This window comes from Dama dama, chromosome 23, assembly GCF_033118175.1.
Source record: "Dama dama isolate Ldn47 chromosome 23, ASM3311817v1, whole genome shotgun sequence".
NCBI classification, from domain to species: Eukaryota; Metazoa; Chordata; class Mammalia; order Artiodactyla; family Cervidae; genus Dama; species Dama dama.
Genome location: NC_083703.1, coordinates 12,170,012 through 12,195,374, shown reverse-complemented (window position 1 = coordinate 12,195,374; position 25,363 = coordinate 12,170,012). Strand labels below are relative to the sequence as shown.

The window sequence follows — 25,363 nt, the reverse complement described above, 5'->3', positions numbered from 1 at the left end:
GTCACCACAAAATATGTGGGAAAGGACCACTTAAGAGAGTCAGAAGAAGCCAAAACAACAGAATTAGATCCAAGATATGGCAATTATCAGATAAAAACTTTGGATAAATATTATTAAATGTTTACTTAAATAAAAGATGGAAATAAAAAAATGAACAAGCAAGAACAAGAAGCTATCAGAAACGGTCAGGCGGGACCAAATAGAATGTTTGAAAATGAAAAAAAAAACTGTCAAAATAAAAGCTCACTGGTAGATTAGATATAGCTGAAGAAAGAATCACTGACCTGGAACACAGAGACATGAAAAAGTAACCAGAACGTGTCATCTACAGAAAAGAAGATGGAAGAAATGAAAGAGTGGTTAAGAAAAGGAGGAAAAGTGAAAAGATCTAATATCATACATCCAACTAAAAACGCCACTGAGGGGAGAGGCAATATTTCACAAAGAATGTCTAAAAGATTTTCACAGGACGCAAATCTATATATTCAACAGGCATAGTATTTCTAAGTATGGTAAGTAAAAAGACAACCGCATCTATGCCCTAAGACTAGACAATTCCATTCTTAGGTATACCAGCACCGAGAACAAAAAATGGGGCTCCCCAGAGTCCCCCCAGGGGTTACCACTATCCCGACTTGGAATAGTGACCGTGGGGGACGTGTTCTGGGTGCTGGTGATACAGATGTGTCCAATTCATCAAAATTCTTCCAGTTGCATGCATACACATGTGTATTTTTGTGTGTGTGCATCTAAAACTTCAATAAAAAGTTAAAACGAAAGAAATACACACCTAAACATACCAAAGGAAAACCACAAAAGATGGAGAAGCTAATAGCAACCAGAGGACACAACTCAGCTCACCTCCTGTGGGGACAGAAAAACAGCCTCTAAAAGACGCCTGCATCCAGAACCTGCAAATGTGCTATTTCATAGCAAAGGGGAATCAACGCAACAAACAGAATTAAAGCTGCTAATTCACTGCCCTTAGATGGAAAGAGTGTCCTACACTGTCCACTAGGGCCCTCCTCTGTGGAGGAGCAGGCAGAAGACTGGGAGTCAGGATGGAGCGCGAGGAGGACCAACCAGTCACTGCTAGCCTCAGAGGAGGAAGATGTGGATCAAGAACGGGAGGTCTGCAGGTTTCCTCCAGAGCATCCAGAAAAGAAGGTGGCTGCCAACACCGAGATTCCCGCCCAGTCATACCCACTTCTGATTTCCAAGCTCGAGCACCGTGAAATCCTAAGTTGTGATGCTTTAAGCCTCTGACTGTGGTAACTCATCACCACAGCAATGGAAAATGGATGCTCACTCAGAGCAGCCTGCCCAGGTCAGAGGGCAGAAGGCAGCCTTCAACTGCGCATCAAGGCTTGTGCTCCTAGGAAGACCGGCCTTCAGAAATGGGAGAGAATCTGAGACATTTTCAGATAAACAAAAACTAAGGGAATGTACTCTAAAGATAGTTTCACTAAAAAAAAAAAAAAAAAAAGATAGTTTCACTAAAGACCACACATCAGAGTAAAGAAGATGGTCCCATAAAGAAGGCATCTAACCAGGCATCCAAGCTGAGGACCATTCAGTAAAACGCCCAGTCTGGAGTTTTGAAAAACACCATGTCCAAATGCCTTGAAACAATCTACCAAGACGGACCCAGGAGGAAACATAAGATCTGAACAGGCCTGTAACAAGGGGTACAGATGTCAGAGAATGGAGCCTTCTCCACCCACCCCCTGGGGCTGAAAGCTGCAAACACCTGTCTCAGTCCCAGCTGCAGCCCCAGCTGTGATAGCACGTGGCAGGTGCCCAGGAAACCCCGTCCAATGATCCAGACACCACTGAGATGGGAACCGAGACGTTAGCTGTGGGGCCAACAAGCCAAGGCGTGCCGTGAGTCAGGAGAAGCAAAGAGGACCAGCACAGCCCACTGGGCCCGGGGCGGGCCACAGTGTGGAACACTAGGACAGCACTGGGCTCCTGTGCCTGTCCACAGGAAGTGCCCGAGACAGACGGCAGAGAGGGTGTGTGGCCGCTGGGTTGCTCCCACACTGAAGGCCCCCGAGTGTGCCTGGGGCCTGATGTCGACTCGCAGGTCCACTGGGCCCGAGACCAGCCTTTGATCGCAGCCGCAACAGTAACAGTGGGTCCAGACGTTCACCTGAGGCTCCGTGCCACTTGTGAGGCCCAGCACCACCTCTGCTTCATGGAGCAGGGAATTCAGAAGTCAGCCCACCACGACCAAGGCTCCACGTCGTTAGGGGAACCCCGCGTCTGAGGCAGAGGCCTAGAGCAGGTCTAGAGGGTGATAAACAATCCAGATGCCTTGGGGAGAAGTGACGGGGGCCTGGGAACAGAGCCGAGGGCTACTGGCCATGCTAATATTTCCTTTCTCAAGCTTGGAGGTGCACTGACACTTATTCCTTGGCTTATCATAAATCCCACGTGATCTGTTTACCGGTGAAGCAACGTGCGATGGTCACCTAGCAGTCAGGAGCTGGTGCCTCACCTGGCCACACCTGCATGTGCAGTGGGCCAGTGTCCTCTGCCCAGACAAGGGACACAACACCTCACGAAGCCTCTGTCTCCACAGGACGCGGGGAGCATGCGGGAGTGCTGTGTGGGTGCTCACAGGGCCAAAGAAACAGTGCATAGAGCTGCAACCACAACACGCAGCTGTGCCTGCCTGCAGTCACCCGGGTCATCTCCTGTGTGCTGCTGCGAGGCTCCTGGAAAAGCCCATCTAGAGTCCTGGGCTCCTGAGATGGAGTGGGTGCCGGCCTGAGCACCAGGGGGGCCGGGAAGGAGGGCCAGGCTGCACACCTGAGTGCTCCCGTCACCCGCTCACAGATGCCTCCCCACCTCTAGCCTCCCCTCAGGCCTCTCCAGCCCCCAGCTTCCTGGTGGGGCCCAGAGGATGGGCGTGTGGGCCCTTCTTCTCTAGCACAGAAGATCATGCTCCCGTTCTCCAAATAAACCTTCTCTCTCCTTTGCTCACAAATCTGTTTCTTTCAAGAACTCCACTAACTCTAAAGGCCTTTCCCATTATTTGGGGGCATTTAGGCCTTTTATCCACCTCCCTAAAAGTCACGAGATGACAGATGAGGGACTCCTTATTTTTAAAGTTAGACTCTTTGGGACATCCCTGGCAGTCCAGTGGTGATGGCTCCCTGCGTCCACCACAGGGGCACAAGTTCGATCCCTGGTGAGGGAACTAAGATCTCTCAGGCCATGTGCACAGTGTGGCAGAAAGAAAAGTCAGTACCTTTGTAAAATAACCTGTTCTTTCAGGGCTCACCACTCGGGTAACGAGTACTTGTGACTCTGAGCAATCTGCCCAAATTCAATTTCAAATCCGGGTTCTGGGCAATGAACCTTGGACCTGAGATCCCGCAAGGCAGGGGTGGCAGACCTGAGCTGCTGGAGCGCCTCTTGCAGCCGTGTCCTCTCCTGGCTCAGCCGCCACGCGTGGCCCCGCTCCAGCTGCCTCCTCTCCTCTGCAAAGGCCCTTTTCATCACCTCCGTCTCCCTCTTGTGGTCACTAACCTGAGGAGAGAGGAGGAGTGATGTCAACCGGGGCCCCCAGACACCATCCACTTGATGGGTCAAGGCTGCCGGGGCAGCACCAAAACAGCGGGTGGCCCAGCTTCAACAGGGCGCCGGGGCCTGTGAAAGGCCCCCATGGCTTGTGTCGCCGCCTGCTTCCATTGCTTCCTGTAACCTCCGCTGCAGCCTTGGGGGGAGGCCCTGCAGGTGCAGAAGGGAGGCTGGCGGCCCGGCAGGCAGCCGCAGGAGGAGGGTAGGAGGGAACTACACCTCCACGAGGCCTGGAAGGCAAGGCCACAGCAGGAACCCAGGGGCAGGACCGCCCCGTGGCCATGGTGACCCCTGATGAGCCGTGGGCACCATCCCTCCACAAACCCCCCACAATCAAGTAACAGAGCAAGAGACACATTCACCAGAGAAGACAGGCTTGGCCAGGGAGGCCCAGGAGCCCCTGAGTGACAAGGCACTGCAGTCGTGTCCGACTCGGTGTGACCCTGTGGACTGTAGCCCACCAGGCTCCTTTGTCCATGGGATTCTCCAGGGAAGAAGGCTGGAGTGGTTGCCATGCTCTCCTCCAGGGATCTTCCCAACTCAGGGATCGAACCCGCATCTTTTATGTCTCCTGTCTTGGCAACATAGCTCCTCTTCTCCACAAGTGCCACCTGGGGAGCCCCTGGCACAGGGAAGTCCCAGAAACTAAGATTCTGCTCCCAGAATCTGCTTCAGCTGCAACAGAGCCGGGGGCTCTGACTTCCCAGTGCAGGGCAAACAGAGAGCTCTGGCCTCTGCACCAGCCTCCGGACACGGGGAGGGACTCTGTTCCCTCCCGTTATTAGCTATTCCTTCTGAACTGCCTCCTTCTAAATGGGGTGGAGGGAGGGCACTCACTATGGGCACACGTGTGCACAGACGCGTCTCAGCAGCAGGAAGTTCCCCGACCTCTGTGGCCTCCCTCAGTCCCCTCACCTGGGTCTCCAGCTGGATCCTGAGTTCTTGGTAACGCTCCTTCAGCTGCTCCAACATGATCTCTGTTTCTATACTCGCTGGGCCGGAATCACCCACGAACATGATGGTGCCTGAAAATAAGAGGACATGTCCATTGATGTTCTGCCCAGGACACCACAGGATCTGATCCAACCTCCAAGCTGACCCTGCAGGAAGCACCGCCTTCTGTGGGCCCTTTCTGCAAGAGGAAGGCGGCACTGGTGCTCAGAGGCCACGGGCCAGGGACTGTCTGCTCTGCCAAGTTCTCCAAGTTGGCATTTGCACAGGTCAGCATTTCGAGTCTTTGCCAGAACACAGGTCACTCAAAGGTAGAAACAAGGAGGAGGCCTCCTGCCAGATCTCTCAGGCTCTATGGGGTACATGCCTGCCCCTTTGACCACGGCAGGCACACAGAGGGGCGGGGACAACAGGAAAACGTGACCAGGGCTCAGACAACACTTCAGGACGAGGCATGACAAAGCCATGTCTTCCAGCTTTATTTTAGCTTCCTCCTTTTTTCAGAGGCCCTCACTGCTCACTGTTACATCACATAAAAGCATGAGGGGTCTCAAGGAAAATGTCACTCAAACTAAGCTGTCGTGGACTCAGGCTCCGACAGATCATAGGGAGGGGGTGGGAGCTACACCTGGTCCCGAAGATCCTCCCCACCAGCAACATCACCCACCCTTACAGCTCATCGCAAAGAGGTGCTCGTGGACCCACAGCACGGCCAGGCCTCCTGGGCCCAGGGTCCCCCACGCCATGCATGGTGGGGGCACACTCAAGGCTTGATTCAGAATGTGAGTGTGGCCACCGCTGGGGTTTCATCCATGCCAGTTGATGGGCTGGAAAGTGAAGGGAGCAGACACATGCTAATCTCTTGCCTGCTCTTTTCAATTCCCAAAATGTTTTCCATGAAAAACAGGGACAGACTCGGCAACATCAGGCTGAGAGAACTTGGGATAAGCATCTGAGGAAAGAGGGCATCCCATCGCCCTGACAACAGGAAGCTGCCTCATGGGTCAGGAGTGGCCCCGGTTGGATGCACGGCCAGTCCGGTCTCCACCACCCACGTGACCCCTGCACCACAGCACTGCTGTCCTGACCGCCCCTCCTCCTTAGAAGGGGCTGATGGACGCTCCAAGGCCAGATGGGGGCGAGGGGAAGAGAAAAGTCTCCAGCCGGGAGAGCGCTCTGGCTGATTCGGCGCCAACACGAAGCTCGGGGTTCCCTCTGGTGCTACGACCCAGAGCCTTCTGGCCATCGCACCCGGGGCGCAGGTCCTGGATCTCAACAAGGGCCACACACTCCTTGCAGCTCAGGCCCGTCGAGGGGTAAAGACCATCGCCCCCTTCCCTGTGGCCACTTGGGCCACTGACACTCATCGAGGAATGCCATGACAGCAGCCACACGCCCACCCCCCCTGGCTGAGGAGCAGGGCTGTGGCTCGGGGCCCAGCAGAGTCCACGGCTGCAGGTGCAGGTGAGGGCCTCCCTTAGAGGCCACGTGCACAGAAGACCCACCCGGTTTCCCTCGGAGGCCCCGAGGACAGCTGACGTGGGCTGCCCTTGTCAGAGCCATCACAGGCCGTCCCCCATCACCCCCAGCCTGCTCTCTGCTCCCCTCCCCAGATGACCCTCCCCAGGGGCATCTCCTTCTGTCCCCGCTGCCTTAGGAGGCTCACAGGGGACACGCCTGCCCTGAGGCCACAGCAAGTTCATCGTAACCTTCGCCACTTACACTGTCCAAGCAGTAGGACCTTCATCCTCCTCCATCTCCCTTGGCCTCTGGGTTGCCTAAACCCCTGGCCTCAGATAGGACCCTTCTCCCACACAAGTGGTCCGTAGGACTTGTGACCCCTGCGCAGCGGGCTGGCCCACCGCCCCATCCCCGGGGCAGGAGCACGCAACCCACACCTCCCAACAGATGCACCACCTCCAAGCACCCAGCGCCTACCTGCCGGGCCGTGTCCCAGGGGCGGGTGGCTGTGCCGACTCGGGGCCGTCTGTGCCTGCAGGCCTTCCAGGGCGGCCTGCAGCTCGTCGTTGTGGTCCTGCAGGTCCTGTGAGCAGAGCCAGACACTTCCTCCAGCCACTGCGGCCACCAGGCCCAGGAGCGGGGCATGGAGCCGGCACCCGGGGAACAGTTCAGGCCCCAGCAGAGCGGGTCCTGACGTCCAGGACGGGGAACCAACACTAGACCCGAACTGCTTCGGGAGCGACAAGGAGCAGGAGTCATTTCCCAACTTCTTATGCCTGGCACCACCTTCCATCACTGGACACACAGAAGGGACTCAGGGGGTAAAATGTGCAGTGAAAATGAGAAATGGAGAAAATAGAGAGACCTTTTAACACCTGAAACCACAAGAGGTTAGAGGAGTATGCTCATAACGGGTAGGGGAGATTTGGGGGGACATGAGGCTTAACAGGAAGGGTCTCTGGGACCTTCCTGGCAGTGCAGCGGTTAGGACTGAGTGCTTTCCCTGCAGGGGACACGGGTTTGCTCCCTGGTTAGGGAACTAAGATCCTGCAAGCTGCATAGCACAGAGGGAAAAATAAAAGAGGTAGGGTCGCGTCTGTAACAAGCATCGTTTATCCACCCAAAGAATGAAATGTAACTCAACAAGCCCACTTGGTACCTGTCTTATACAGGACCAGGAAGGGCAGCGTTCCCAGTCCGCTCTCCCATGTGGTCCCTCGATCCGAGGATCACGTGCGCCCATGACGGTGAGTCCACGTGCTCCTCCCCCTGCCTCGGGTGGGCCGTGGTAACCCCACCTGGAGGACGCTGCATGCGATGCCGCTTCCAGCTGGCTCCTCCCCCGGTACCCTGGCTCTGGGGGAGGCCAAAGCAGCCAACGCCACACACAGCATCAAGGCCCCACCTCCCTCTGTAATTTTCCGTTTTCGGGGGCCGCGCCATGAAGTCTGCAGGATCCTAGTTCCCCAACCAGGGATCACACCTGTGCCCCCTGCATCGGGAGTGCAGTCTTAACCACTGGGCCACCAGGGCAGTCCCTCCTCTCTGATTTTTTAATCTGAGTTTCCTCTGCAGGCAGCTCTTGTCAGTTCTTTCTGAACTCCCTGAAGGCCAGTGCCTGGCCTGTGTCCACACCCGCCCTGGGAGGAGGAGACTAACCGACGGCTCTCGGCCACGTGGGAGAAGGGACAGGCCCTGCAGATCTTAGAGGAAGCGCATGTTTACTAGGGTCACTGAACCTCCTTCAGAAACTCCTGAGCAAACACGCAATCTCCCCAGAGCGAGCACCTCTGTCCCGGGGGAAAGGGCAAGGCCAGGACGCGAGAGCTGCAGGGAGGCCCGTGGGGCGGCGGGTGTGTGCGCCCCGGCGCCCCGTCGCTCAGTGACCCCACACAGGCCACCGAGCATCTCTGACGTGGTCAGTCTAGATCGAGGTGTGCAGCATATACGCTACAATGATCTTAAAGACCAGGTTCCCAAAGAGGGATGCAAAATCTCCCACTTAAAATGTGATTATATTGATTACATGTTGAAATGATGACACTACGAAAGTAATGGAGTAAATAAAATGTTATTAAAATTAACGTCACCTACTTCTTTTTACCTTTTTCTCTTTTTACCTTTTTTAACGTGACCACTGGAAAACTTGGAAGTACACATGTGACTGTTCTTTTTACTGAGCAGTGCTGATATGGCGGAAACATCAACAGAATCATTTCTACTCAATGCCCTGCCCCTTCAGTGGTTCCTTCTATCCCTCAAATGGCTACTGTAAGACCAAATGCATGCCCCACAAATTCAGCAGAGCCAGAAAACAGGTCCTTAAGGTAATATGCTAGGCAGACTTCTCTGTTCTAAGCGCCTAAGGATGACATGCACTGTCCTGGGTCCCAGCCTGCCCATCCAGGCTGCATCCAGCAGGGCTGGGGAGCCAGGTGCCTGCTTTGGTGTGGGCCGCGTGTGAATTTGGGGTGCCTGTGGATGCCGAAGGCAGTCACGGGGTGCTGCCCCAAGAGCCGAGAAAGGCAGCAAGACCACTGCACACAGCGAAGCCCTAGGTCTGAGGGCTCTGGAACCTTTGAGGCTTCTCTTCTGGTTAGCTTTAGCAGGAGAGGTGAGCTCAGCAAGAAAGCAGGAGAGGGTGGGGTTTCAACAGCAGCTCAGAAAGCACTGGAGAGGAAGGCGGTGCCAGCCAGGCTGAGTCAGCACACACAGAGGGGCTGGCTGCCCAGACATTTGCACCGCTGTGTATTCAAAATTATTCTCAAATTAAAAAAAAAAAAAGTTAACGTTCTCAATGCTAGTTTGAAACAGCCAAAAATATTCCCCCCAAAGAGGGAAAATCTCTACATAAGTAGCACTAAAATGTAAAATTTTTTTGCCAAAATTTCAAAAAGTAAAATTTCAAGAATCAAAAGTGAAATGAGTAGCAACAGTTAGGTGACAGTCACGTGAAAAAAACAAAGGGGGTTACACCTGCATGAAAAGATTCAGGTGCACTAAAGCAACGTATTAACTGCTGGTTAGTCACAGGTGCGCAAAGTGGGGGAGAAAACACAGCAGGAAGGAGAGTTCCTTCCAGAAAGTTAACCACAAACCCCCCACACCACTCGGTCTCTGATAAGGGTTACACAGGTGAGCACACACAGGACTGCAGGGGCACCGGGATTCGGGCTGTGGCGGGCAGGGGGCAGGGGTCACGTCACACTGCAGACCAGCACGGGCTCCCCTTTACCTCTGGTGTGGCCAAAGCATCACGTGCAGAGAGACAGTTCTTTCATTAACCGGGAGGGAAACCATTAAGAAGCAAGGGAATACTAGACCCTTAACCCCAAACATCATGTTAATCTGCCAGAGTCCTGGACAGTCTCCAGGGAGTAAGAGTGTGATGTTTCCCAGCAGGGACTGTTCACCACCTACACCCTGCTCTGCATGGTGGCAATGCCAGCTGAGTGGGCTCACATGTAGGTCTGGCCCAGGAAACGCATACACTCAACCACAGGAAGCAAGATGAAGCCCTACACGGTGCCTGGACACACACGGAGCCTTGGGACTGGGGTGAGCAGCCCGTGTGGGGCCGGGCACAGTGCTGGGCAGGCAAAGTCCCAACTGCCTCCTTGCAGAACATGAGGCTCGGGAAATTCCACGGCAGTCCAGTACTGAGGACTCCAAGCTTTCACTGCCAAGGGTGCGGGTTTGATCCCTGGTCGGGAAACTAAGATACCACAAGCCACGCAACACAGCCAAGACCTGGACCACTCAGCAACTTCTGCACAGACCCCATTGCTGAGGTCTTGGTAGTGGGGGGCATAGAGGAGTGCTTAGAGACCTGGCCCTTTCCATCACCTTGAGGGGAGGAGGGAAGGGAGGGAGGTGCAGGTTCCGTGCAAGGGGCCTCCCAAGTGGCCGAGGCTCAGAAGACCTCAGCTGAAGGAGGCAGCCCGCATCAGAGGCTATGCCCACTCGGCTCATGTAGGGATCCTCCTGTGGACCCGGGCTGGGCCCCCCTCCATGTGCAGGCCAGGAGGTGGAAGGGGCCACGAGGCTCAGAAGACCTCAGCTGAAGGAGGCAGCCCGCGTCAGAGGCTATGCCCACTCGGCTCATGTAGGGATCCTCCTGTGGACCCGGGCTGGGCCCCCCTCCACGTGCAGGCCAGGAGGTAGAAGGGGCCACCAGTCCTGAGCAGACAGCCCCTGACATTAACTCGGGCAGGGGGTCACTTACCCGGCACTTAAGCTCGTATTCCTTCACGATCTCTGAGAATCGCTCCTCCTGGGCCAGGAGTTCTGTGCTCTGTGGCTCCAGCTGAAAGACAGGGGCAGGCAGGAAAATGAGGGCCAGGACCTCAGGCCAGGTACAGCGTGGGCTGTCTCCCCCTCGTACTGCCCCAACACACTCAGCATCTGCAGGCGCAGCCACCTGTCCCTCCTCTTCCTCCCCACCCTTTGTTTAAAAGGTCTCAGGGCAGAAGGATGCTCGGAATCTCAGGAAGGTGGTCATGCTCCCATCTGGACCCTGGGCTGCCTCCCTGCCTCGGCCACTTGGGAGGCCCCTTGCATGGAACCTCCTCCTCCCCTCAAGGTGATGGAAAGGGCCAGGTCTCTAAGCACTCCTCTATGCCCCCCACTACCAAGACCTCAGCAATGGGGTCTGTGCAGAAGTTGCTGACTGGTCCAGGTCTGGTCACCAGAAGGTCAACAGGCAGGGCATTACTGGATGTCACCTGCACCCCTACACTGCCTGAAGGGGAGGAAAATACAGGCAAAGTAGCCTTAAGAATTTCCTCTCCATTACAGAATTCTAGGTTTCCCAGGTGGCACTAGTGCTAAAGAATCCTCCTGCCAACGTAGGAGACGCAAGAGATGCATGGTCAATCCCTGGATCGGGAAGATCCCCTGGAGTAGGAAATGGCACCCACTCCAGAATTCTTGCCTGGAAAATTCCATGGATGGAGGAGCCTGGCGGGCTACAGCCCATGGGGTCACAAAGATCCAGACACACCTGAGTGACTGAGCAGCACATGCAAGTTTAGCAGAAAAACCCAATTCCGTCTCCTGTGTATTCTCCATCAAGACCCTGATGCCCTTCACCCAGCACGCACAGGCGCTTCTCTGGGGACTCAGAGTCAGCAAGAGGACTTGCCTTGTCCTTCAACACAAACTCCAGGTCATTCTGCAGCTTCAGGACTAGCTTCTCTGAGTCTGAGAGCTTCTCCACGACTTCAGTCATCTCCTTCTGCAATCGACTATTTTCCTACGAGACACAGGTCAGTGGTTGGCCAGCTCTGGGGATGGAGGAGGGAGCCAGAGGCAGGGCTCTGGAGCAGGAGCCCTGGGGGAGACTCTCCCGCCCGCCTGAGCTCTCGACAAGGTCATAAGCAGCACGAGTGGAAGGCGGTGACAACCCGTCCCGAGCCATCTTTGAAAGGACGTATTTGAAGCTGCACTGCAACAGCCCAGGAGTCCCCCGGATGGAAGGCGGTGTCCGCAGACACAGGAAACTGTCAGAAGGCAGGCCCGGCTTCTCCTCTAGGGGAGGGAGGCGAGGGAGGCAGGGCAGGTGAGGACAGAAACCACAGTCCCGAGTCAGGGAAGGAGAAGCAGGTGGGGCCGGGGCCACCTCCCTGGAAGCGAACACAGGCGGGGCACAGGTCAGGGACGCTCTCCACAGCCCCAAAGAGTACCCCCGATCCGGGTCACACAGCCACGGCTGGGGGCGGGTGACGCTTTTGTCTTTGGTCGAGTGCTCTGGTCCCAGGGGGGCAGCCGCTGACCCAGAGCCGAGAGCCCCGGGGCCCCCATCCTGCGGCCCACACGGCTGCAGAGGAGGCCTGGACTCTCCTGGAGAAGCCAGGATGCTTCCGCTTCGGCTGAGAAATGGGCTCTCTCTGTGGTTGCAGAAAACGTCCTTTAGCGTCAAGCCCCCAGGGCCGCGGGGAGGGTTCAGTCCTGGCCCAGGAAGGGGTGGTTGTGGAGGAGGGACCCCCCAGGCAATATAGCCTCCCTCTTTTCGGGAGGGGGGCCCTGAGGAGGCACCCCACAGCACCCTGAACCCCCCTACCTTCAGGGCCAGGGTCAGCTTCTCGCGCAGGCCGGTCTCCTCCGCCTGCAGGCGCCGCAGGTCCTCCTCCAGTCTGGCCCTCTGCAGCCGAGCCTGCTCCCAGAACAGCTCGCGTTCCACCTCCACCTCGGACCGCAGGAGGCTCAGCCTCCCCTGGTATCCCTGCTCCAGGCGTCTGCAAGGCACACGGCTCACGATGCATCGGGCTCCCCGGGGGCACCACCTGCGCCTCTCCCTCCCCAAGGTCTCCCGTCAGCGGACTCGGCCTTGGCATTGGGGACTCGATTATTCCAACCTGATAGACGGGTGAGCAGCCGTATTGTGCGGCAGTGGAGGCCTCATGAACTGCCCCCCTTGCCCCACACAGACAAGGGAGCCAGCGGGTCCCGTGACCCATGGGGCAAGCTAGCAGGTGACCTCTGGGTGGGTCTCTGGCACCTCTTGGTCATTCAACCTTCTCCACGTCATCAAAAAATGCATCAGTAAATAAGGCAGCATCAGGGCCCTTGGCCCTGAAGGCGCAGAGAACCCAGCCTCCACCACAAGCCTTGGAAAACCAGCACACAGCAAATCCCAAGGCAGACAGATAGGGCGGGGGCCCTTCCCCTCAGACGCTGCAGTGATCTTTTGCAACAACCATTCCAATCAGCAGGGAAAACAGTGCCAAACCTTAGCTTTCTCACTAAAGCTAGTGGAGCTGAGCTATTTAAAATCCTAAAAGATGATGCTCTTGAAGTGCTGCACTCAGTATGCCAGCAAATTTGGAAAACTCAGCAATGGCCACAGGACTGGAAAAGGTCAAATTTCATTTTAATCCCAAAGGAGGGCAATGCTAAAGAAAGTTCACACTATCACACAGTTGCATATATTCCACATGTTAGCAAGGTGATGCTCAAAACCCTTCAAGCTAGGCTTCAACAGTACATAAACCAAGAACTTCCAGACTTACAAAGTGGATTTAGAAAAGGCAGAGGACCTAGAGATCAAACTGCAAACATCCACTGGATCATAGAAAAAGCAAGAGAATTCCAGAAAAACATCTACTTCTGCTTCATTGACTAAGTTAAAAGTCTTTGACTATGTAGATCACAATAAACTGTGGAAAATTCTTCAAGAGCTGGGAATATCAGACCACCTCACCTGCCTCCTGAGAAACCTGTATGTGGGTCAAGAAGCAACAGAACTGGACATGGAACAACGGACTAGTTCAAAATTGGGAAAGGAGTACATCGAGGCTGTATGTTGTCACCTTGCTTATTTAACTTATATTTAGAACATATCACGCAAAATGCCGGGAGAAATATCAACAACCTCAGATACACAGATGATACCACTCTAACGGGAGAAAGCAAAAAGGAACAAAAGAGCCTCTTGACGAGGGTGAAAGAGGAGAGTGAAAAGTTGGCTTGAAACTCAACATTCAAAAAACTAAGATCACAGCATCCGGTCCCATCACTTCATGGCAAATAGAAAAAGAAAAAGTGGAAGCATTGACAGATTTTATTTTCCTGTGTTTCAATCCCAAAGAATGTTCAAACTACCACAACAACTGCATTTATTTCACATGCAAGCAAAGTAATGCTCAAAATCATTCAAGCTAGGCTTCTACAGTATGTGAACCGAGAACTTCCAGATGTACACGCTGGATTTAGAAAAGGCAGAGGAACCAGAGATCAAATTGCCAACATCCACTGGGTCACAGAAAAAACTAGAGAATTCCACAAAAAACATATACTTCTGTTTCATTGACTATACTAAAGCCACTGACTGTATAGACCACAACAAACTGCAAAATTCTTAGAGAGATGGGAATACCAAGCCAGCTTACCTACCCCCTGTGAAACCAGTATGCAGGTTTCAAGAAGCAAAAGTGAGAACTAGACATGGAACAATAGACTGGTTTGCAATTGGGAAAGGAGTATGTCAACGCTGTATATTGTCACCCTGCTTGTTTAACTTATATCAAGAGTACATCATGTGAAATGCCAGGCTGGATGAAGCACAAGATGGAAGCAAGATTGCCAGGAGAAAAATCAATAACCTCAGATATGCGGATGACACAATCTTTATGGCAGAAAGCAAAGAGGAACTAAAGAACCTCTTGATGAAAGTGAAAGAGAACAGTGAAAAAGCTGGCTTAAAACTCAACATTCAGAAAACTAACATCATGGCATCCAGTCCCGTCACTTCATGGCAAACAGATAGGGCAACAATGGAAAGAGTGACAGACTTTATTTTCTTGGGCTCCAAAATTACTGCACATGGTGACTGCAAAGCCATGAAATTAAATGATGCTTGATCTTTGTAAGAAAAGCTATGACCAACCTAGATAACATATTAGAAACAGAGACATCACTTTGCTGACAAAGGTCCATCTAGTCAAAGCTATGGTTTTTCCACTAGTCATGCATGGATTCGAGAGTTGGACCATAAAGAAAGCTGAGTGCCAAAGAATTGATGCTTTTGAACTGTGGTGTTGGAGAAGATGCTTGAGAGTCCCTTGGATAACAAGGACATCCAACCAGTCCATCCTACAGGAAATCAGTCCTGAATATTCATTGGAAGGACTGATGCTGAAGCTGAAGCTCCAATACTTTGGCCACCTAATGTCAAGAGCCAACTCACTGGAAAAGATCCTGATGCTGGGAAAGATGGAAGGCAGGAGGAGAAGGGGATGACAGAGGACAAGATGGTTGGATGGCATCACTGACTCAATGGACATGAGTTTGACCAAACTCCAGGAGATGGTAGAGAACAGGGAAGCCTTGTGTGCTGCAGTCCGTGGGGTCACAGAGACTCGGACATGACTGAGTGACTGAACAACAGCATCACTAAAACAGCTGCTTAACAGGATTCTCCAACCCAGTGTATCCAGACTGATGACGAGTGGGAACTCTTATTTCACAGAGCCTGGCTGGGTCCACAATCAATGGATTGTGATCGGAACCAGAAATGATTGGCTCGGCCTCCCTCAGACTCACCACAGAGCTTTGGGGCACAAGGGCAGCTGTCACTCAGGGAAACAGTTTGATGAGCGTGATTAACCTAACAGCCTGCAGATCTTGGGGCGAGTTTTACACACTTGATCATATCACTTCCCTCTTGAAAGGGGAAGGTGCAGTAACATATGCCAGAGCCTCATGACGGGTGCTTTGTGGCCATCAGAAAGTATATGCAACACGACACCAATGACACCTCTCTGAACGTGACCACGTGCACAGAAAGAAGCGAGGGACTAAAGAAAACGTTGGGAGTGATAACCTCTGTGGACGTGAAATATTTGCTTTTAGTTTTCCTTGTAAGTGTATTTTCTAAGTTTTCTACAATGAATATGTATCCCTTAATACTTTTCTATTAGAGTAATCTAACACAACTACAAATGCTATTTCTAAAAATGTACCGCTGATACCGTGTTACTCATGGAGCAAAATCCAAACACCCATATGGCCCTCGAGGCCTTGTGTCCCCCAACCAGATTCCTGGATGGAGATAACAAGTCTCCGGTTCTCTGATGCAGAAAGAACTTCACCAAGTCCCTTCGGGGTGGTCGGGAGAATCAGGTGAACCAGGCTGAGACCAATGCAAATCCATTCTCAGCTCTCCTATTGGTGGCCTGAAATAAGTTGCCATCAGCTTGTGGGCACTTGGAGAGGGCAGCACTGGCCGCAGAGGAAGGGCGTGTGCAGTCAGGCTGCTCCCCAGCGGAGAGCCCACGGAGCCCCACAGTGCACAGCCCCGTGTGTGTCCAGGGGGACCCGGCACCTACCCTGTCTGAGATGGGGCCGATGCAGCCACGGCAAAGAACCACAGGGAGGCAAGTGGCACGTTGAGAGACATGGGAAGACTTTCATAGGTCAGAAATGCTTTCCTCTGATCTGTCCACCATCCGCCCTGGCCCAGGACCCCAAGAGAACCTACCTGACCTTCTCCTCCGCGAGCTGCTCCAGGGCGGAGTGGAGGTCGTCCGTCTCCTTCACAAACTCCAGGTTCCTCTGCTCAGCTTTCTCCAGGTCTTGTCTCGCCTTATCTCGCTCCCTGGCCATCTGCTCCACCTGCTCCCTGCGGAAAGGAGGGAGGGATCACTGGGAACACTGCTCTGGGCCTAGCGAGCTGGTCTGAAGGAACAAACTCAGCTGGCCTAAGAGTGCTGAGCAGTGGCTGGTGCTGGGCTCTCACCCACCTCCTGTGCGTGCATGCCAAGTCACTGCAGTTGTGTCTGATTCTATGCAATCCTATGGACTGTAGCCCTCCAGGCTAATCTGTCCATGGGATTCTCCAGGCAGGAATAATAGAGTGGGCTCTCATGCCCTCCTCCAGGGGATCTTCCTGACACCGGAATCGAACTTGCATCTCTCATGCCTCTTACATTGGCAATCAGGTTGCACTAGCATTGGCAAGAGGGTTCTTTACCACTAGGGCCACCTGGGAAGCCTGACCCTCCTCCTACCAGGATGGTTTCTGCAGTTATTGAGTCTATTTTACAGAAGTAAATACAGCAAGAAGCCAACTGGCTTGCAATGGGGCTTCTAGCAGGTTTCTGAACCAAAGGTTCAAGCCTGGTGCGTGCAGTGTTCACCCCTCCAGATGGCCTTAGAAGAGGTGGGAAATTATCCACACTCCCTCTTGCCTGCAGCTGGGCCTCAGGCCCAGGGATCCCCAGCACCTAACCTGGGACTGGACGCATGAAGGGGAGAAGGCTGGCCACCCATGATCCTGCCTGGTCACAGCCTTGCCACCTGTAGCCTGGCACCTGAGTAAGTGCCAGGGAATTGCCCAGAGCAGAAGCGAAGCCTGTCTTTGTCTGGTCACCCCAGGCCCTGCCTGAGGCTCAGTGCACCGGCTATCCTGGTGCCTGTTTCTCCCACTGGAGAAGCACCAAGCTTGTCTCCCTTCCTCATCCTCCCAAAGCAGTCTTCCTCTGGGCCCCTCTGCAGAGTTGCCTGATGTCAGAGGTCTCATCTGTTGGTACCTAACGAGATGCAAAGTCGTGAGGACGGAGACTGGAATTACTGCCAACCTTTTCTGTAGCTTCAGAGTATCAATAAAAACACAATAACAATCTCTATGCCAACCGGCTCAGTAGATGGATAGCCTGAATATCCAGCTCAACTGGAGCCAAATCCAATTAAAATGGAACGCATTCTTGGGCCAATCGTCATGCCGTGGTTTGTGACAGTGCTGGAAGCACCCTTTCTCATCCTGCTGGCTGCCCGCGCCCTGGGCGAGGAGGCCAGCCTGGCCAGTGGCACCCCACACCCACCCCCCAGCGGGGCTCTTACTGGCAGAAGCTCAGCTCCTGGCGGTAGCAGGCCAAGGCTGCCTGCTGGGTGGCCCCGTCCACCATCATGAGCTCATTCTCCAGGGCCCAGTTCAGCTCCAAAAGGTTCACCTTCTCGTCCACACTGAAGTCAAGGCTCTGAAAATAGCAAGGCCCATCGGACAGGCAGGATGAGTGGGCCTCTGGACACCTGTGGCTCCCACAGGCCAGACTTCATTGTCCTAGTACCTTCCTTTTCTGTCTGCAAAGTCTCCACCTCTTGAGTGGAGCCTCTCCCCTGCTCCCATCCCTTTGGGGTCCCTCTCCCCAGGTCCCTGTCTACACTGAGGTCCCCCTCCCACTGTCAACATATAGGTCCTCCCCTCACTCTCCCTGCCTCGGAGATGGGCATGACTCAGGCTGGACAGAGGTCCCCTGCTTGGACAAAGGGACAGACAGAGAAGGGGGCATATGCAAGCTGAGGACTTTGGGGACTGACAGGGAGGCTGGAGAAGGACTTTGTCTCTGTCAAATCAAGTGTTGTATAGACCACGGGGTCCTGGGGAGCAGCGCGAGGGTGCTAGACCTGAAGCCAAGACCAAGAGGCCAGTAGAGTCCTGACAACCCCCAGAGCCAGGACCCCCAAGCCTAAACATCCTACTTCTTCCCCAACTGATCACAAAGACCCCTGATGTCCTCCTCTTGCCCAAGCCAGTTTGAGTTGAGTTCTTGCCATGTCAGACACAAAGAATCCTTAATATATCTCTAAACAGCACAAACAGATATAGGAACAATGCCGGTTCTGTTGGTGGAAACATGATTGCTAGAGTGATGAGCCACAGCCAAGTATTTCTGAAAGTCACAGCCATTTCCCCTCGGGACTGGGGAAGGTAAAGTTGAAAGAAGGAAAATCTGCTTTCTATATTTTACCACAATAAGAAAAAGAGCAGGCCAGGAATGCCCATGCGCCTGCTGGCGGCCTAGCGATAACACTGGTGCCGGGGCTGCTCTCTCAGTGATTGGTGCTTGTGACCACAAATTGCAGACACACAGGTGGGGCAGGGCCCACGGGGAAGCCCTTCCTGTAAACCGGGAGACGGGGACTTGAATCTCCACACTTCTCCATGGCCCCTAGAGTTCTCGGAGAAAAATGACAGGACGCTAAAGCGTGTGGAGCGACCTGGAAGCTGCCTCCACAACATGCTGAGAACATGCTTCTCAGCAATGAAATCACAGTGGGCGCAGAGGACACAGGGGTTTGGGCAACAGCTTCCAGATTAGAAAAACCGCGTGACACATGTGGGCGCTGTCTCCTGGTGTCTACGCCCACGTGCTGCAGTCACTAAGATGCCCTCCTATTTTCCAGGACCGAGGATCGGCTCGGAGGCCAACACGCACTGCGGGGTGAGTCTGAGATACTGAAACCTACCCTCTAAGGGATTTGTTTCAGGCTGTGGGCTTTTTCTACTGTTTACTTATTATGCTTTTAAGTTAAGATGTCCTACATACTGATATCAAAAAATAAAGCAAAGAGTGAGGATGACGGGCCTTCCCTCTATGGGGCCTGTGTCTGCGAGGTTCTCTGTCCAGCCGCCCTCATGGGCAGCGGCTCCACCCATGCCCCCGCCCAAACACCTCTGCTGAGTCAGCTGCATGACTGGCCCCCACCTGCAAGACCTCCCTGCCATTGTGAACGCCCTCCTGGGCCCACAAGGAGATGATCTGCTCCGGGAAGGCGAACCCGCTGCCGTCATCCACGCTGCAGAAGAGGCGGGGACCTGAGCACACAGACACGAGGGATGACGTGGTGGTCTGGCCGACACTCTCCTCCGGGACCTGCACGCAGGGACCAGCGCCGTGAGGACCGCGGCCTCCTCACGCACCTTCTGTGACCTCACCACCTGTGCTTGGCAGGTGCGGCCTCCCCCTGACTCCTGCTGCAGGGAACAGGGTGCCAGGAGGACCTGCGGGGACTGCAGGCTCGACGGAGACGACCAGAGCACAGGGCTCAGGGCCGTCTGCCTGAGGCCGTGCGGGGGGACGCACATGCGGGGCCACCCGAGGGAACTTCTCTCTCAACAAGCAATGGCTTCCCGCCTGTCCTCCCAGAAGGTGGGCCTGGGAAGGCACACGCCAGCTGAGGGAAACCCAGTCTCTGCAGAGAAACCCAAGATGGGCTTCAGAAGAGGCGGGGCGGCCTGAGCGGAGGGCATGTGTCCTCAGGATTCAGGGCCGGAGACAAGGGCAGAAAAATCCCTCAGCCGGAAAGCTGATGGGTGAGGCTGAGGTGAGGCCAGGAAGCTGTGCTTCCCGCCCCAGGGAGGGCCCTGGGACACGCATTTGCTGTTGGGACCAGAACAAGGAGGAGCAGCGGCCCCCTCCTCTCTGCAGCTGGTGTCCCCGGACCACCAGACCCAGGGGCTCCCCTGATGGAGCAGGAGAACCTCGGTCAGTTGTGCGAGGCCCCACACCGGTGTCCACACGCACAGGATGTGGCCCCGTTGCCACGTCAGTGCTTCCTGGGAAGGGACAAGGGGCCGAGGCCCCTGGGAGGAGCCCTCCTCCGCGGGCTCTGGGCACCATGCCGTCCCTGCCCTCTACGGGCTCTGGGCACCATGCGGTCCCTGCCCTCAGGTGGCCCGTCACTGTCCTCACTACCCCTGACTCCTTCCCTGTCTCAGTGGCTTCAGGGGCAGAAACCTGATTCTTGGCCACGCCCAGCCCAGCAGAGAACAAGGCCACTGTTCCTGCACCGCCGCCCACAAACTACAAACTACAGGATCAGCCACGTTGCCAAAGAGGAGGCAGCAAGACTCCCCAGGACATCTGTGCCCTGCGGTGGGAGAAGGGGCCCTGACCACCCCGAGACAGAGATGAACCGAATGTACCGGCCAACATCACAGTGTAAAGAAAATCTGCTTGCCTCTGGCTGGCTTCGTGCAGGATGAAAATCAGTACAATGTGACGGGGAGAACACAGCTCCAGGTGAGCCTGGAGGGTTAATCCCGGGGAAGGCATGGCCCTGATAGTGACTCTGCCCTCCAGGGAGGAGACACCGGGTGCTCTGGGTGGAACGCAGTGTACCCCAGGGAATCCACGTAAGACCCCTGTGAGGTGCGTCCACTGTACAGATGAGGAACGTGAGGCACAGAGAAGGCGAGCAGCTCACCAGTGGCGCACAGCCAGGCAGAAGTGATGTCAAGTCAGGTCACTCCGACCGCCTCGCAGCACCCACTCTGGGGACCAGGCAGAGAGCTCAGGTCTTCAGGAGAGTGACGGCAGTCACCCTGGGCTTCAGGAGTTAATGGCCCCACCTTACCTGGTAATGAGACCCGGACCGGCTGACTTTGACGAGCGGGGCCAGCTCCAGCGGTCGAGGGGACCCATGATTGAACAGGCCAAGCTGGAACTCCTCCAGACTCACTCTGCCGTCCCCATCTTGGTCCAGCTTGTTGAACAGGTCTTCAAGTTCCTAAATAAAGGCGCCTCAGGCATCGGCTCAGAGGCTGCTCCCGAGCAGCCTTTACCACCCTGCCCAGTCTCGATGCCCACCCTCCCCAAGCAGGCAGCTTGCTATTGGAGCACTGGCTTCCTGGCTGTGGCTTGTGAAATCCACATGCCTGGTCAGTTTCCACCAGCTGTGAATGGTCACCTGAGCATCCCGCATCTCCCAAACACCCACCCCGAGTCCGCTGTGAGGGAGTCTGCTGGGACATGTGTGTATGGAACATGCGTGTACAGAATCCCAGCAATTCAGGGTCAGCAAGGTGGGGCCTTTCCCATCACACTGCCCCCTCCTCCCCTGGGCCCTGAAGGAGGGAAGGGCTGAACACAGCTGCCGGGGGGCACAGCCAGAGGCTATGGGCACCACCCACGGGCTGGGCGGTAGGCCTAGGGAGGCCAGAGAGGGGAGAGAGCTCCAGGCAGAGGAGCGTCCTGTGTGAAGGTGGCCCGAGACGGACCCTCGGCACAAGCCCCGGGACTCAGCACAGGATTTTAGGCTGGACAGTGACAACTGAATCAGGGGCTGAGGCTGAAGGGGCTTTCCAGGCCCAGTACCAGCCTCAAACACCCAGCCCTTCGGGGCGGTCCGTCCCATCCCCTCTCACCTCCTTCGCCAGGCCATGGAGCCCGATGGTCTGGCAGACCAGGGCCAGCTCCTGCTCTGTGAGGTGGCCGCTGCTGCCCACACCCAGCTCTTCCCAGAGGCCCCGGACCCGGCTCTCGAGGGTGTCGAAGGAGAGGCTGCGGGGTTTCCGAGGGCTCCCAAAGGCCGCGGAACCCCAGGCTGGTAGCTGGCCTGAAGCAGGGGAAACACACCAAGGCGGTACTTCACTCTGAAATCAGATGGACTGACAGATGGGCAGACAGACACATGGGAGAGTCAAGCTTCCGATGGTGGCTACACGGGGCTCACCGTGCAATTCTTCCAATTTAATTCTATGCAAAATTTCACAGTAAGAGGGGGACTCTGCTTCATGTGGGGAAGGCATTTTCTGAAGGGAGCCTACAGAAGCTGTGGCACTGGGAGCACGCCTACAAGGTTTGTGCTTAAAATAAAAAGTCCAGGTTTAAAAAATTAATGTCTAGAAGCTCTTCACATCTGCCCAAAGCAAAGAGCACAGTCCAACAAAGGCCAATGACCCTGTCCCTTGCCTTTCGCCCCGGCTTCATCTACACGCTTGTTCTTCCCCGTGTATTTTTTGATTTTCCAATATTTATTTGGCTGCTCTGGGTCTTGGTTGTTGCAGGTGAGATCTTTTTAGTCATGGAATGCAAACTCTCAGTTATAGCATGGGGGCTCTAGTTCTCAGACAAGGGATGGAACCTGGGCCCCCTGCAATGGGAGTGCAGACTCCTAGACAATAAATCACCATAGAAGTCCCTGGCCCAAGTATGTGAAGGCAAATCCCAGCTGCCATGTTCTTACCCCTGAGTGTTTCGTATGCACTCCTGACCCCAGTGTGACAATAGCCCTACAACCCAACAACAACGTCCCAGTTCTCTCCCAAGTCTCCCAACAGCTGATCTCTTCAACTCAGCATCAATGCAGAATCCTCCCTGTGTGTGTGGTTACTCCCCCAGAGTTGCTGGATCACCTCCCACCCACCCCCCATTCCCCATCCTCCTGGACCTCCATCCCTAATATCTCCTGTAAACAGGAACTTAGCACCAAAGGGTAGTTTGGATGCAGGTTGAGTGTTATCTATTTTCTTTTGTTCCCCCCAGCAAAAATGCCCCCAGGTGGGCTGTTTCCATACCACCTCACATCAGGAGCCATAAGTGTCTTTAAGATGCAGACTCAGCAGCGAGTCCGGGTGACAGACGGCCAGGTTTCATAGCCTTTCTAGGTTAGCCAGGTGGCTTACTGAGGTTTCTGAAGCTTGGCCAGAGAAACACCCTTTGGGAGAGGATAGACCTTGGGGTGCCCACAAACAGCTCTCTTGAGATAAGCAAGGCTTCAAAGCAGAGCTCCCTCAATGCCCAGACTGCACCACCCTGCCCGACACAGGACGAGGGTCCCCTGCACCTGACCAGACCCCGGCTCTCGGTCAGTGGTCTGGAGCTCTCCAGAGAGGAGTCATCTTGGCATTTACTGTGATAACCCAACTAATAATCAGAAAGTCCTTTCCTGAGGAATGCTAGGCCTCCTTGCTTATGAATGATGCTGTATATAGGCTTGAGGAAAACACAAGGGGAGGGCCACTTCCAAGACCCCTTCCGGCTTAAAACATCTGAACATTCTAGGTAAAAATGGAAAAACTTGGACTTCTCTGATGGTCCCGTGGTTAAGAATCTACTTTGCAATGCAGGGGACTCGGGTTCGATCCTTGCTCAGGGAACTCAGATTCCACGTGCCGTGGAGCAACTAAGCCTGTGCCCTGCAACTAGAGAGAAACCTGTGCACTGCGATGAAAGGTCCCAAATGATGTATGAAGATCCTGCAGGGTACAGCTGAGACCTGACAGCCAAATAAATACATTTTAAATTAAAAATTAAATAAATAAACAAAGGCAGGAACCAAAAAAAGGTAAAAAGAATTCTGACACCAGGGTGTGTTCTCAGGGCGGGCAGACAAGGTGAGTACGTCCTCTGAGTAAGTCTGTGCATGAGTGTCAGTTCTAACCTGGATGGAAAGAAGAACCCCAAGCAGTCTCTGGGCAGAGAGCCCAAAATCACTCAGTGAATAACTTTGCCAGAGCCCTTCCTCTCATCCCCTACATTTACTCTGAGTCCAGTTAATTTAGGAAGTGATTTTCCGACACAAAGAGGTCCATCTGCTTCATCCAGTAGCACAGACACGTAGATCATTCGCCTGACGTCCCCACCCTCAGCGCTGAGCCAACACCAGCCTCGGCCCTGAGGACCACAGTCTGGACGGTGCTCAGGACCAGTGCAGACCTCTCACTCAGGAGAAGCCCCAGGTCAGTTCTGGCCTCCCGCTGGAGCCGTGGTCCTGCACATTCTGCCCTGTGACTCACTCTGGTGAGAGGCGTCCTTAAGGAGCCCGCACACCCACGTGCTGGTGCACCCAGCGTTGCTGAGCACACCTGTGACTGCCTTCCGGGAGCTCCGCCAGGCTCCCAGGACCAGAGCCACGTCTCGCCCTCCACTTGGGGCACAGTCAGGGCCTCTGGTGAGTGCGGAGGCTGCTGGCCCAGGCCTGGCACATTAGGAAGGAGTCCCCTGGCCCATGCCGGCTGGTTGCGAGGATCACTGTGACCCTAGCCAACCAACTACCTGCTCTCTTAGCCAGCGGCCCCTGCCCAAGGGTCTGACCTCAGCAATCTCAGAGCTAGGACCACCCAGGAGAAGTGCAGGCCAGAGAGACCACCCACACTGGGCACCTCCCAAGAAACTCTCCTTCTCTGGCAGCCTGCTGTCTGACAGCCCAGCACTGACCAAAGGGGGCACTCACCACAAGGCCAGGCTTTACCTTGGGCTTCAAAAAATTCATTCTGAGGCTCCTTCGCACTGTCGGCTTCTTCATCAGACTTGAGACTCTGTGGAAAATAAGAAAGAGAAGGACATCACCCATGATTACCCCGCAGAGGGTGGATCTGCCCCGTGGATGTCCTTTCTGACACGAAGGCCCAAAGGATCCCACAGTGGACACCTCAAGGAGTCTCAGTGTGGGCCCTGGAGGCATCCATCACGAGTCCGCCAAGTTCTGCAGGGTGAGCCTTGGTCCAAGTGCTGGACATGGATGACCGTGGCTGTGGCACACCTGCTTTTTCTGCCCTCAGCCGAATAACCTTCCCTCCTCCTGAAGGGCCAGGAGAGGGTGGTAGTGAAGGGGATGCCCCACGGCCCCCGTTTCTGAAAGAGGATGCTCTGTGGCCAAAGCTGCCCTGCAGACAGAGAGACCCAGAGACACCTAAAAACCGAATGAGGTCCCCAAATAGCCCCTCTTCCAGCGATGAGATGCCCTCTCCCATCCTCCTGTGTCATGTCATGTGAGCAGTGACTGGGGGAGGTGCCCAGGGGGGTTCCACCCACCTCCACGCTTTCCAGGGACGCGGAGCGGCAGAGCTGGCTCCTCACACTGGGTCTGACTGGCTGCTCCGGTAAACCTGGGGCTCCACCTGCAGCGCCACAGGGCTCGGGCTGGCTCCGACGGCCGTACCACTTAGAGCCGCTCATGTACTTTGGAGGCACGGCATGGGAGGCAGCTGGAAAGAAAATGGGAGTTGTGTGGGGCTCTTTAAAACAGACCCTGGGCCCACTTGTGCTTATGAAGATGCAGATTCAGAGGTGCGATGTGGCTCTCAGGGACAGACAGAAAACGCCAGAAGAACACAGGGAATGGCCGGCCAACGTGAGGCTGGGGCTGAGAAAGCTAGGCTGGGAGACAGGACTTTCCATCCTAAACGCTCAGTGTTGCTTCAGTGTTTCCAAGCAAAATATGCTTTTGTTATATGATAGAAAACTAATAAAAAAAATCTAGCATTTTATACAAAGAAATAACCTTCCAATAATCCAAGTGCTCTAGAGACCAGAAGGTCATTTCCCACCCATCTGACCCCACCTTAATACAGCACCCC

At 54.7% G+C, this 25,363-nt stretch overlaps 1 protein-coding gene across 8 annotated transcripts in view; it reads right to left on the bottom strand.

The window, feature by feature from the left end:
- NINL (ninein like) overlaps nucleotides 1-25,363 on the bottom strand; it is a 114,610-nt gene that overhangs the window by 16,989 nt on the left and 72,258 nt on the right. For 6 of the 8 annotated variants that reach the window (XM_061125990.1, XM_061125991.1, XM_061125989.1 and 3 more), the window contains 13 exons: nucleotides 24,819-24,991; nucleotides 24,238-24,322; nucleotides 21,428-21,618; nucleotides 20,638-20,790; nucleotides 18,987-19,154; nucleotides 17,341-17,477; nucleotides 15,980-16,120; nucleotides 12,062-12,236; nucleotides 11,144-11,254; nucleotides 10,226-10,306; nucleotides 6,478-6,583; nucleotides 4,504-4,613; nucleotides 3,404-3,537 (listed from right to left, as the gene is read on the bottom strand). In XM_061125990.1, the coding sequence (XP_060981973.1) occupies nucleotides 3,404-3,537; nucleotides 4,504-4,613; nucleotides 6,478-6,583; nucleotides 10,226-10,306; nucleotides 11,144-11,254; nucleotides 12,062-12,236; nucleotides 15,980-16,120; nucleotides 17,341-17,477; nucleotides 18,987-19,154; nucleotides 20,638-20,790; nucleotides 21,428-21,618; nucleotides 24,238-24,322; nucleotides 24,819-24,991 (1,765 nt within the window). The remainder of the gene's footprint in view (nucleotides 1-3,403; nucleotides 3,538-4,503; nucleotides 4,614-6,477; nucleotides 6,584-10,225; nucleotides 10,307-11,143; nucleotides 11,255-12,061; nucleotides 12,237-15,979; nucleotides 16,121-17,340; nucleotides 17,478-18,986; nucleotides 19,155-20,637; nucleotides 20,791-21,427; nucleotides 21,619-24,237; nucleotides 24,323-24,818; nucleotides 24,992-25,363) is intronic. The other 2 variants (XM_061125993.1, XM_061125995.1) reach the window with 2 other exon arrangements.